Genomic DNA, 14,179 nt, shown 5'->3' with positions numbered 1-14,179 from the left:
GGTGAAATACCTATACAGTAGGTATTTTAAATTATACTAACAAAGCTAGACAAATATTGACATTAATATTTATACGATACAAACGTCACTCAATTGTTTTGCCTTCGCGGAACCCCTCCACTAACACTTAAACTTTATGGTATGGTATTCAAGTTCAAATTGACATATAAGTAATATTACGAATTTTGGTATGGGAATATAGAAAAGCGGCGATAGCCTAGTTGGGTGTGGAACGGACTCCCAAGACGAATGTCCGCAGGTTCAAATCCCAAGGGCACACATCTCTGACTTTTCTAAAAATCTTGTGTGTATTCTTTGTGAATTTATCGTTCGTTTTAACGGTGAAGGAAAACATCGTGAGGAAACTTGCACATCTGAGAAGTCCTCTATAGGAATTTCGAAGGTGTGTGAAGTCTACCAATCCGCACTAAGCCAGCGTGGTGGACTAAGGCCTAATCCCTCTCAGTAGTAGAGGAGGCTCGTGCTCAGCAGTGCGCAAGTATATAATACAGGTCTGATATTATTATTATTAATATAGAAAAGTGTTGTTATTAGACTTTTTAAGGTAATTTTTAAAAAAATTCTCTCCTTAAAAACCAACATTGTATTTCACGGAATATTATAAAAAGAGAATTAGCGAAATCGGTTCAACTGGTCTCGAGATTTGCGCTGAGCAAGACATTTAGCGATATATTATAGATTTTGCATATAATTAATTTAGAAAACTGCTACATACCCTTTTTTAAAACATGAAAGACGCTTTATTTGTTAAAATAAAATTCTGACTCAGATGAGCAATGTTCAAATCGTATCTAATTATGATAACAACCGAAGATAAATGTTTATTGGTTCTTAATCTGTGAGAGAATCAGGCCACAATAATAGTTACAACCATTGGTTACAATACAAGTAATTATTCATATTACTTACATTGCTTTTAATTTTTTTTTACTTTTAGCAGTACATAATTTTTTTAAACTAAACTGATCACAATACAGAGTTATAACAAAACAAGTAATTATTTATATTACTTTGCTTTTTTACTTTTAACAACATAAGTTCAGTCGGGGGAAGTGCGCCATAAAATTTTCATAGCTGGATTCAATGGAAAATAATTTCTTTTTGTGCTGACTTAAGAATTTAATTTTATTAATTTAAGAATATTTGGTATTTTGTGATAACAACCTATAGCCATTCAAGGAAATCGGACCATAAATCTATATCTATATCTATCTATATCTATACTTATAATAAATCTGTAGAGAGGTCAATTCTGTACATGAAATATATTTCCAAAATAACTATCAGGGGGTGATTAGGGATCGATACTGATGCCAAAAATGCAATTAGTAAAATTTTTGTCTGTCTGTCTGTCTGTATAACCGTTATAGAAACAAAAACTACTCGACGGATTTTAACGAAACTTGGTACAATTATTTGTCATACTCCTGTGCTGGTTATAGTACACTTTTCATCACGCTACAATTAATAGGAGCAGAGCAGTGAAGGGAAATGTTGGGAAAACGGGAGAAGTTACTCCATTTTTTAATCTTCCGTCGCGTGTGCAACCTTAATGGTTAAAGCTACACAGAAATCATGTATGACGGAAATGTTCTCCTTAAAATTATGTAAAATATATCCCACGACAGCATATTATGTCTATCTTTTATGGTTGACTCACAATAACACGTGTAACTCCCGATAGCTTAGCAGTTCGAAGCATTCTTATTATATTTGTCTACTCTTACGTTTATAACACTCTCAGTCATCCCTAATTAAAAAAGGTAACATTATTAAATATTTCATAAAAAAGAATCATAGAAATCGGTATAGAAACACCAAAGTTATACATGAAATACGCTAATAATAAGCCATCATGCGTGAATACTGAATCATGCTATAAGATTCCTTCGATTTCACCAGGATCCCATCATCAGACCCTGACCGGACAATCGGACCACCTGCATACCACCATACATTAAAAAAACATCCCGACAAATTGAGCACCCCTTCCATTTTTGAAGTCCGAAATCCACGCGGGCGAAGCTGCGAGCGGAAGCTAGTTAATAATATATTGCTCAAAGTAAAAAAAATGGAAGTAGGCGCACTTGCCTCCCGAAATGGGGTAAGTGCGCCTGTGTACAAAAAAACGCCAATATGAAACATTATAAAGAAAACACTCATTTTAGTCCATAGAGAAATAGGTTTTACTCGCAGTGCTCTTGGATAATTTTTAATCACTCAATATTATAACAAACTATGGCTGTCAAATCAAATTTGGGGCAAGTGCGCCATATATTTGTAAATCAGGGCTTCAAAACATTTTACAATTTCTTTTGCTATATTTAGGTATTAATATTAGAGTCTTGAAGTATTTGATGTTAACTTTCACGGGGTCATCTCTGTTTACAGGTCTAAATGATACTTAAAATAAAATGGCGAATAAATCGCATTAAAATGAACAGAGCCATTTATGTTTTTTAGTGGAACTGTATTTCAGTTAGTAGTATAGATGTAAGATTGCGGTAATTGTATAACATCAATAGTTCTCGATTTTTTTAGGGCAGGTGCACTTACCCCGTCGGCGCACTTGCCCCACCTGACCTTACTTAGGTTCATTATTTTATTAAACTAAATTTATGTGGAGAGGAGCTAATCGTGCGTCTGATAAGCGCTGCAACTGCGTCACGATAAGAAAATAGATATTCTTATCAAAAATTACAACAGTGACGCGATTGTTTTCTGTTCAGATCACAAATAAAAAAAATATATCGCTGTTCCATAAATAATAGCATAACGGTGTAAGTAACAAAAATATTATCTTACATTTATTGTTTATTGCTTTGAATGCCGAAACGAGCTTGCCGTTCGCCTGGTAGTAAGCGATACGACCGGCCATAAACAATTGAAACAGAATCCAACACCTTGAAAGCAAAGTATTGTTTGGTATTCCAGTGCGCTCGCCATCCTGAGACATAAGATGTTAAGTCCTATTATGCCCAGTAGTTACACTGGCTACAATGTCCTTTAAACCGGAACATAACAGTGACTACACACTGATCCTAGGCGGCAGAAATAGATATTGCGGTGATACCTACCCAGGCGGACTCTCACATGTAAGAGACATAGCACCAGTAAACATATCTAAATTTTTTTTTTACAAATCCTCTTCGTGTTCTTTCTCTAAGAAATCTCTTCCCAATATGCTGTGCCAACGCGTTTAGTTTGGTTGCATGGGTCTGATGACGACCAATCACCGTGACGGTGGAATTGGCACGTTGCTTGAATCCTCTCTAGCCATATCCTGAGCGATATTCACTGGTTCGGGAATCTGGAATTGCGAACTTCAGCGGTGGGATCGGAGTCGAAATAATTACGTGGAGTGTGTCGTCCGAGTTTGGACATGGCATACAATTGGTAGTCCGGCCAGCTCGCCTACGACCTCCCAACCCTCGATGGCCACCTTGAGCATCGTGATACGTGCTGAAACCCAGCCGATCGTGACTCCGCCATCTAGTAGGGAGTTATACTTAAATTAATAGCATAAAACTTCCGTCGGAAAATAAACTTGCACTGAGGTGATATTTTAAACGAATCTAACGGTAAATGTTGACATCAATGAATTAAATTTAAAGATAGGGAACGTATATGACGGAAGCACTGCCATCTAGTGGCGCAATATGAATCTTTTACCCTATCAATGCTTGGCATTGTCGTAAAATAAATGTTATAAAAAACATAATATCATACAGGTAAATATGAGTTTCAAATGCCTTAGAAAATATCTCACAAAGTAGTTTGTAAAAATAAATTTTATAGTTAATATTAAATTCAAACAAGTCTGTAGTTAGGTGAAAATAATCACATGTTTTTGCCTACTTCCATCCAAAAATCATATTCTGAACATGCTACCTTTTAATAATAATCACTTGGAAACCATATTTTATATTTTTTATCAGATTAAACAACAATCAAACAATTTAAACAAATTATAGGTCTGGAGAGTTACTTTTTTTATCCACACTGTGGCCCTTGTATCAGTTTTGTGCTGCCACCTATAGTTCGTGCACGTTACTATTGCCTTACCAGAAAAATAAAAACCCTCGCCATGTCGTGTTAAAATATGAAGGTGTCGCTGCCAAAGCAGATTGTTCATTTTCCTGGACATGCTTTAATTTGTGATGTTTCTATTTAAAACATTATTAGACTACAAAGTCTATTCACAATGGCAGCGTTAAGATGGTAGCTCAAGGTCCATTTTCATACATTTTGTTTCGGCTTTAATCTGGGTAACTAAACAAGTATTGGCAAGTAAAGAATTTAAATTCACGTCTAGTTAGTGATTAGTTCTCGCAGTTGAAAGAAAAATGTAAAAATAATTAATAATCATGGATATTTCGGCCTTTAAAATTTCGTCATATTAAATTTTAAAGGCCGAAATATCCATGATTATTAATTATTTTACGTTTTTCTTCAACTGCGAGAACTAATCACTAACTAGACGTGAATTTAAATTCTTTACTTGCCAATACTTGTTTAGTTACCCAGATTAAAGCCGAAACAAAATGTATGAAAATGGACCTTGAGCTACCACCTTAAGTATTTTCTTTAGAATCGTTATGATTTGCAACTTATCGATTCGAAAATGCGTCACGATATTTGAAAAAGGAACAGCGTTCAACCAGCCTGCTTTATTATGCATACTTTTATTTTTTTAAATAGCATAGCAATCAGAGTCCAATGACTTTTATGTAATATCTGTTAGATCATGAACCAAAAGAAATTTTTGATGCGCTGCCGGCTTATAGTGAAGACAAGGATCTGTTTAGATCTTGGAAATTTTACATATAACGACGTAAAACTATAGATAATTATGGAACTCTACTTTCACACGAAATGTTACACAAAGTAATTCTTCACGGGTTCGTGTCAATATGATTCTGAAATAAATTATGAGAAAACTAAGTTCAAATTGGGATTGTTAGATTCTGGAACGACTTAGATAAGGTGAAACATCTCTCTTTACCATAATGTTGTCGCTAGATGGCGTTGGTCACATAAAATTACATGTATTATGATTACGTGCAAATAATTTATTTTTAGACAAGTATTTGTTTAATGTAAGAATAATATATTATGATACAATTTATCTTTATATTTATTTTACTTTATCACAAGTAATAAGTGGGATTACGATAGCTGAAGAAGAAAATTCGATAATTCGTATTCATACACACACGCATATATATCCAAAGCATATATATTTATGATAATAAGGTAATAGGTGATAGATCTTGTATGAGAGAGTCAGTAGCAGTAGCAGCAGTAGGGTTGCGTTCCGGTATGATGGACTTCGTAAAGAGGTAAATATAATTGCTGGACACTAAACTTAAAATCTTAGTAGGTATACATTTTAAGATGGAAACGCCATTGCTTTTACAGTAACAGGTAAACAATACTTTTTAATTTAAAGTTCGGGTTTTGTTGGTAATATAGCTATTATGGGCGGTCCTGTCGCTTACCATCAGGCGAGAAGGTCGCCCGTCTCGTCATTTGTCTGCCATTGCGTACATAAATGAAACCACATACTCGTCTTCACCTTTAACGTTGTGCCAAAAATCATCCATGAATAACGAATATTTTCACCAAATATATCGGTTTTACTTTTCTGATTCTTCTATCATTTTGTAGTTTACTGCGAATAGGGGGCGTGTGTGTATTTTTCACTGAATGTGTGATGTTGCCGTTGCGATGAATTCTCTTAGAGTGGTAGTAATGGCATTAGCCGCGAAAAATCAATTTTAATTTTTAGTAATATTTACTTTTTAGGAAACTTACACTTTTTTATTTTACATCTATGGTTCATGTAACTTATTGTAGAGTTATTTCCAAACCAATTAGTTTTTGGAAATACGGAAAGTAAACATAAAATAACATAAAGTAGGTTTAGTTTAGTACCTAAGCAATGTCAAAATGACACTGTTTAAAAATGAGATGAAAGAAAAACAAAAAGACACAATTTACATATGTATACTTTCTTTTGATTGTCATTTACAAATCTGAATACGGTGTGGTATAAATAATCATTTGAATATATTTCGTTATGCGGCTTCTTCGGTCCATTCAATAAAATATTATGGATATTAAGTAATATTAATCGGTTGTCGATGCATTCCGCTTTGTCTATGGTCGTTCTAGTTTCTGCGGGGAAATGTGTCGACCTGAAATGAAAAAAGAACTTTATGTTAATGAGGAATTTAATAAGTAATTTAATAAGTAATTTACAAAATGTATTTGTAAATCTACCTTTAAAGAAAGAAAGAAGGTTTCATAGTTGAGACAAAAAATGACAAGTATAATTAAAAATGTAACACGAATGTATCATATTTTGCCAACAATGGGAACCCTTATTCAGCTTCTTATTGCAGAACAGCCTAACTTATACTGTAGCGCTGATTTTCAATGAGGGACCCAGGTGTGAAGGCGGCTTTTGGGAAGCGAACCGGGTAACTGACCGAGGCCTCGTCGCCTTGAAGGACCATTTTTTACAATCTTACTAACGAAACTATTAAAATCGGCGGATTTTTTATTCTTTGTTTCTAAGGTTACACGTAGAGTAAGCTAACCGCTGCTCAGGTGACAAACCGGCACTAAGCCGATAGTGTGCCAATTACATAACATACACTTATATAATATGCAAATCATATAAATTATATTTAAGTCTGGCTAGATATTGGCATTATGTCAATATGTGCATTGTGCAAGCGGTAGTAGGATATATCTCATTAAACACAAGCAATAGTGCTAGTGACTGCCTCAGTGGCGTAGTTTTATGCGCGGTACGGCAGCGCTCTGAGGTCCTGGGTTCGAATCCCTGGTCGGGCAAAGAATATTTGGGGTTTTCTGCTTAGTATTAAACCGGAGTCTAGAATTTATGTCCGATATGGCGATAGGCTCGCTCCCTATCACATCATGGGATGACATACACTTGACGAAAAGTGAGTGCCCTGGTTGCGCCTCTGCAAACACCTTCGGGGATAAATCCATGATGTGTGTGGGTGTGTGTGTGTGTGTGTGTGTGTGTGAAAGTTCTAGCACATTGTTGCTGTTATGGTACGACAATACGTTTTATATATTACATACACTTGTTTCATTGGCTCAAGGTTATTACCTAGAATATTAATTTATATTTGACCCCGAAGACACCTTTGGCATTCCATTAGAAAATCGACGGTTGCAATAATTAACACAGATGGTTTAAAAATTACTTAAAAACCAACATACATATTAGTAAATATTTCAGTTTAATCAGTATGGAATATTGAGTTATTGTAACAATTATAATAAATAATAATAATATCAGCCTTGTTTTATATACTGTCTCACTACTGCACGAGCCTCCTCTACTACTGAGAGGGATTAGGCCATTGTCCTCCACGCTGGCCTAGTCCGGATTGGTAGACTTCACATACCTTCAAAATTCTTATAGAGAACTTCTAAGGTAAGCAGGTTTGCTCACAATTTCTTTCTTTTAAGAAATATGTCATTAGTTAATAAATAGGTCGTGTATGCATATGTACACGGTCAAATATTTAATAAAAATTGTCCACTCATGCAATCAGTTTGATAATTTGACCTAACGATTGCCATATCTTGGTTAGTTTTGGAGTAGGAAAACTCAATATAACTTTGCCCGACCCGAGCTGCGAACCCTAGAGCTCAGAACGGCAGTCATAGCGCGCGCAATACATCTACGCCACTAAGACAGTCGAGTACAAGTATTTTCAAATTCCAGCTCTGTTCATCCTACAAATTGCTGTTAACTATTGTTGCTGGTGGTCGGATATATATCATATCTCCCGGACAGCGATCACCGTATGAAGGTGTTAAAACCCGCCATAATGGCTCACGTGTGTCGCGTTCCGGGATCAGCCAGTGTGTATCCAGTTCCAACAGACCGGCATAATTGTGTTGACTGTCGAAGGGTAATCGTCTCTCGTCAGTCGACATTTTATTGGATCCCACTTCACTTAGCATCAGGTGCAGTGAGGTCACTGCCGTGCATGTCTAAAAAAAACTAGTTATTTTGTACTCTTATGACGAAATATCACCTTCTATACATCTGTGTAAATCTTCTGGTCCAGCCGTCAAAATCTGTGTACATGGTGTCCAAGCTGCTGACGTTACATCCTCTCGAACCTGAAAACGTAATGGCATAGCATAAGTCACGCATGTCTGCAAAGGGTAAGCAGAAGTTAATGCATCAGTAGTTGAGCATATTTTCTGTTCAATACGATCTGAGCGAGAATAACCCATGCATTTAGACATAGCATCACGTCCAAATGATGATGGCCTAGATGGAAAATGACCGGAATGCAAAGACGAATGACTGCACGTTCAAAATCCAAGGACTGTGTATTCTTTGTGAATTATCGCTTGCTTTAACGGTGAAGGAAAATATCGTGAAGAAACTTGCATACCTGGGGAGTTCTCTATAAGAAATTTTGAGGGTGTGTGAAGTCTGCCAACCCGCATTAGGCCAGCGTAGTCGACTAAGGCCTAATTCCTCTCAGCAGTAGAGGAGCCCCATACCTACCAGCGGGATAGTATATAATACAGGGCTGACATCATTATGGCATTGTAGTTTGTTTGTGATTCAGATCCGTTGTATCGGTGAGCCTCTACTGCAGTAAGGAGCTAAATGAAGAGTCTTATTATTAGCACAATATTATAGCATATTTGTGCACCTCTCTAAATTGTTTGTTTCAAATATAATCCATCTTTCTTTCTCAGATATTCGGAGAGGTGACATTAAATATTGTCTTATCAGTATTTTTAAGATTATAGTTTATTATTTAAGTTCGCTTATCATTATTATCACTTTCTTTGTTAAAGGTCGTTTGCCTAGCTTCGGATATCTTTGTTATTAAAGACTAGGTTTAGCTCGCGTCTCCGCTTGCGTGAGAAAGATCTTCCAGGATAAAGGTATGATATATATTTACTTGGGATAGAAAGCCTATACGCTATCCCAGACTATATCTTTGTACATTATTTTATCTCCCGTTTTGATATGGAGAGAAGTAGACAATTAACATTTCCAACTGCTCCCTATTTTTCTATTTGATTAATTTCGTTGCGGGATAATGACAAATTAGTTTTTCCCTGAGACTCGCCGGGCTTCACCGTTAGGTGTGATAAAATGCGTGCCACTGCTGATCCTGGCTTACAGGAGTTGTAGTGGTGGGTGTGAGAGCGGGAAAGTCTCTATATCTCTGTACTAAATTACATCCAGGTCCGTTCAGACGTTCTGGCGTGATTGAGTAACATATATCCATAAACATTTTCGCATTAATATAGATAATATTATCGTCAGTATTATCGGTCATCACAATTCCATCACAGACCGAAAGCATGATCGGATTTGGCTCATGATAGGGTCTGGAATTTGCTCGGTAAGTAGACATAGTCTTACTCGTTATTATCTGAGAACTGACAAAGGTAGCCTACCTTCTCTAAAAAGGGAAATAGGTGTGATTAAATAATACCAGCCCTAGGTAGAGGCTTTACTACTGAGAGGTATCAGGCCTTAGTCTATCAGGGTGGCTTAGTGAGAAATTTAAAAATTAAAAAATTCTTATAGAGAACTTCTTAGGTATGCAGATTTCCTTACGATGTTTTCCTTCACCGTTAAGCAAGCGATAATCTACAAAAAATCACACATAACTTTAGAAAAGTCAGAGATACGTGCCCTTGGGATTGAGCCCGCGGAGATTCGTCTCGGCAGTCCGTTCCGCAACCAACTAGGCTTTCGCCACTTATAATTGTGTATTATTATATACCTAGTTAACATCCCAGAATATTATATACTGTCCCACTGCTGGGCACGGACCTCCTCTACCACTAGGAGGGTTTATATATTAATCCACCTCGCTGGCCTGGATGTCTCATGTAGGGTTTCATTCGGTGCTTTCCTTCACCGGTAAAGCAATTCATAATTGACTAAGATCTTTTCAAAATTTTAAGTTTTATATGTACCTCGTTGAATGTGCTACCTTCGTCTCAGAAGTTCAATTACCAACTGAGCTAAATTTTAAATCATAATTATCGTGTATTTTTATTCCGTATTATAGGATAAACTCATTAGCTATACGTGTGCTATTTTTTATCGCGATAATAATTGCTGGCAGTCAAACAATAGTTGAAACTCGGCTAACGAATTTATAATATTTATAACATATAATAAAATTGTAATGGGACGATGTTTGTACTTTATAGATATTAAAACAATATTGGGGGCCTTTATTAGAACAACAGACGCCAGAATAATAGGTTTTAGATTTTTTTTCTGATTGTATGTTTGCACACCGATCACACTAAATCTGTTGTAGGGAATTCAACGCAGTTTTCACCGATGTATTACTGGAGGTTTAACTTAAAATACAGAATATATTTTATCCCGGGAAAATGTAAAGCGGGACTTTTATCCCGGAAAACCTTTTTTTACGCGGACTAGTTATACATATTATGTCAAATCGCGCACACCGTCTGCTCAACGTGCTTAACAAGGACTACCAAGTATTTGTACACGTCTTTACTATTAGGTTTACAAATTAATACATTATACTATATTCTTTGGAATTGAGGTACCAACATTGTAGCAGTCTTTTAAAATTATACAAACTTCTTAGTATGGTGAAATCATCATCAAATATGTATTTAAATAATTAATTTTGTATTGCCTTTTGGTTGTAAGTGGTCAACCAAAGATTTAAGATTTATTTTAAGTTGCAACGCTTTTTAATCCTGTCCTTAATTATCTCTCCCTCCGACATGGACGAATGAAATCGTTACCCGAAATGAGACTCAAACTCTAAACTCCACGGTGTACAACTCAACAGCGCCATTAAAGATGCTGGAGTGAAAGCGATCAAAATTTGAAATAAGGCAAGGAATATGGAGTCTATCGCACCCAATCTTGAACTATATTTTTGTTTTTCAAAACAAGGAACAACAACCTCTACCGCCCACTCTCAGGGAGGGTAGAGTGCTTATTTTGAGGTCACTGATATTGCGACCCGACGTAAAGCTTCCCAGATTGGGAAAACATTGGGCGACCCAAGGGTCTCATCTTGACATTTCTGATTCAATGACAAGGGGGCTAGAACCTTTTTCAACAAAAAACATAGTGTTATATTTTAATTTATATTATTTTTGGGTTATTGAACTTATATTTTTGTAGTATCATTAACGTATATTTGCCTTCGTATAATTATCTAATAAAGTTTTTGTATGCGTACTTTTTAAAATCTGTAATTTGCCTTTAACTTTTGTATTTAAGCATGTTTAATTAGAAGTAATTTAATTATGATAAAAACACAATAATTCGAGATGTTTTAATAACCAAAAGACACTTATAATAATAAAAAAAACTTACCGATTCTATCCATTATTTAAAAATATTTAATTCGAATTACAATTATTACACATTTAATCACGTCTGTTCACCGAACAATGTAAACACATTATGAGAATATTGTTTTTGTTTTGATCGCCGTCTTACGCGAGCGTTGTGAGTAAACAAAATGACTCGATAGCCGAGTCCAACGTTTAAATGCTAGTGATGCGATGTGTTGTCGATAAAAATGTTTCGGAAATTTTATAGTGGTATTAGCATAAAGGTTTTAAATGATTTTTGAAATTGGTGACCGTTGACCAAATGGTTTTGATTGACAGCATCAGCTGTAATTAATAATTAATTAATTAGTAATTCGCTTGCTGGATTGCCTACTTAGTGGTAAATAAAACTCGTAGGTCTTCTTTTAAATTTCTACTAAGACAGTATATTTTTAAATAATCTACAATTTTAAAAAAATCATTTTCTCTACACTCTTCATTAGCAAAATTTGTCGACAGTCACATAATTAATAAAATATGAGGACATGATGACAGACTATTAAAAAATAACAACATAAAATGAAATATTATCGATGCGCATATTTTCATTCGAATTTTATCGATAATTGAAGGCAATGCGTATCTCTAAAACTATCATTATAAACGCGGAAGCCAGTTTACGACTGGTGCACCTAATTATCATATTTTAATGTCGTTTATATTTTATCGACTAGAGACGAACACTACTAGTCTAGGACGATAAACGTGGCTGACCTAAATGTGTGTTTATCATTGAATATGTTTTGAATTTAATTATTGGCCGATGGCAGCATTTGTTTGCTTGTTACTAGCATAAAACTATTTTTAGCTGTACTATTGACACTTTTTTTTTACTTTCAATGACAAGACGATCTTGCCTTTCGTCTGATGGTAAGCGATACGACTGCCCTAAATAGTAGAAACACCATCCATCTTGAATTACAGAGTATTGTTTGTTATTCCTCTGCGCTCGCCATCTTGAGACATCATAAGTCTCATTATGTCCAGTAGGTACACTGGCTACAATGTTCTTCAAACCGGAACTCAACAGTGACTATACTTTTCTGTAACTTCGCTTTTTTGTTTCAGAAATATAAAACTCTTTACTCTGGGTGATACAGTAAATGAGAAGTCGATACGCTTACTCATCTACGAGCAATATAATTTTTTATTAACAGTAAATTTATACTCTTGGTATAAAAATGCACATTGATTTCAAATTTTTTGCACTTAAGGGGCGAATATTGAATTTTATTGTTCTAATCGATAGTCGATAAAATATTGTCACATCCCTAGCGCTCGTAACAGCACGGACGTAACTTACAGGTCGTGGTTTTCACTTGCATCTACAATTAGTATTACCTAGCTTTGAACACAACAGAATACTAAGGGAAACCTTATTCTCCAATTCTAATGCCTCCGAGACATCAGTGTAGTAGGTAATGAGCCTCGTGTCAGTCAAGAGATTAGGTTCAATAAAAAATGTTTGTTTTATCCATAAATATTTGTTTCCTCGACTTAATAACTAATAAACAAAAGTACAATTAAATTTTTTAAAAAGAAATGCGTTTGTGCAATATGTATGAAGTTTGAGCTAAGTTTCCTTTGCCGATAATAATTATAAAAAAAAATATATTTATGTATATGCAAAGAGTTTTAAAATATTATAGAGCGGATATTGAGATTGACATACAAAAATTTTGCGCACATGCGATGGTTACTAAATCTACCGTAATAGTAAAACACTAATGTAAAATACTTAAAATTTCTTTCATATCGTGATTTGCACGTTTTTAATACGCATTTTAGTATATTTTCTGTAAATATGTTATTTTTATATTAATATCTAGGGACGCTGTGGCATCTTGTCACACGGACATTTCAAATAGTACCATGATTTATTAGCAATTGGAAACTTTGAGCACAAATTTGGTCCTGCTGTCCGATCTGTAACTACACTACTAAATGTCTTTATGTAATAATATAATAATATCAACCCTGTATTATACATATACTTGCCCACTGCTGAGCACGGGCCTCCTCTACTACTGATAGGGATTAGACCTTAGTCCACCACGCTGGCCTAGTGCGGATTGGTAGACTTCACACACCTTCGAAATTCCTATAGAGAACTTCTCAGATATGCAGGTTTCCTCACGATGTTTTCCTTCACCGTTAAAGCGAAAGATAAATTCACAAAGAATAAACACATGATTTTAGAAAAGTCAGAGGTGTGTGCCCTTGGGATTTGAACCTGCGGACATTCGTCTCGGCGGTCCGTTCCACAACCAACAAGGCTATCGCCGCTTTTTTTTAAACATTTCAAATAGTACAACGATTTATTAGCAATTGGTAAACTTTGAGCACAAATTTGGTCCTGATATCCGATCTGTAACCATATTACTAAATGTCTTTGTGTATATAAAATTAATTTAAAAACGAGAATTGTAATAAATGAGTTTATTCACCGCCCTTCGTTTGTTCCAATCAATGACCGCTGTGACGAGGTGGCCATATTTATTTTTTCGGATGAGACAACTTTTAGTTATAAGTTTTAAATGTCGTTTTCCTACCAATATTTTTTTTAATCAGTTAATATTGTGGTTTTATTTTATTGTATACGGAAGAAGAGTTCTTGGGTCTCCTGGTAACTGATCTCTACAATATACTAGCTGCCAAATTAAATGCGTTATTAGTATTAAAATAAACAAACGAGAAGAAAAGGAATGGCGATATATGGTTCTCG

General features: G+C 35.3%; 1 protein-coding gene across 1 annotated transcript; it reads right to left on the bottom strand.

Moving 5' to 3' along the window:
* Nucleotides 1–5,968: 5,968 nt before the first annotated feature.
* Nucleotides 5,969–11,593, bottom strand: LOC115450180. The gene is made up of 3 exons (XM_037443651.1): nt 11,435–11,593; nt 8,112–8,199; nt 5,969–6,221 (listed from the first exon to the last, which is right to left on the bottom strand). The coding sequence occupies exons 1-3, from the start codon at nt 11,445–11,447 to the stop codon at nt 5,984–5,986; spliced, it is 339 nt and encodes a 112-aa protein (XP_037299548.1). The 5' UTR covers nt 11,448–11,593; the 3' UTR covers nt 5,969–5,983.
* Nucleotides 11,594–14,179: the final 2,586 nt, after the last annotated feature.

The sequence above is a fragment of the Manduca sexta genome, chromosome 26, assembly GCF_014839805.1.
Source record: "Manduca sexta isolate Smith_Timp_Sample1 chromosome 26, JHU_Msex_v1.0, whole genome shotgun sequence".
NCBI lineage: Eukaryota > Metazoa > Arthropoda > Insecta > Lepidoptera > Sphingidae > Manduca > Manduca sexta.
The sequence above is the reverse complement of the archived record's forward strand: the minus strand, read 5'-3'. Positions and strand labels throughout refer to the sequence as shown.

Excerpts from the sequence above, each read along its gene's own strand:
- LOC115450180 (XM_037443651.1), bottom strand. Across the intron at positions 6,222-8,111 it reads TTTACACAGATGTATAGAAG|GTCGACACATTTCCCCGCAG; the intron begins GTGATATTTCGT and ends TTTTCATTTCAG.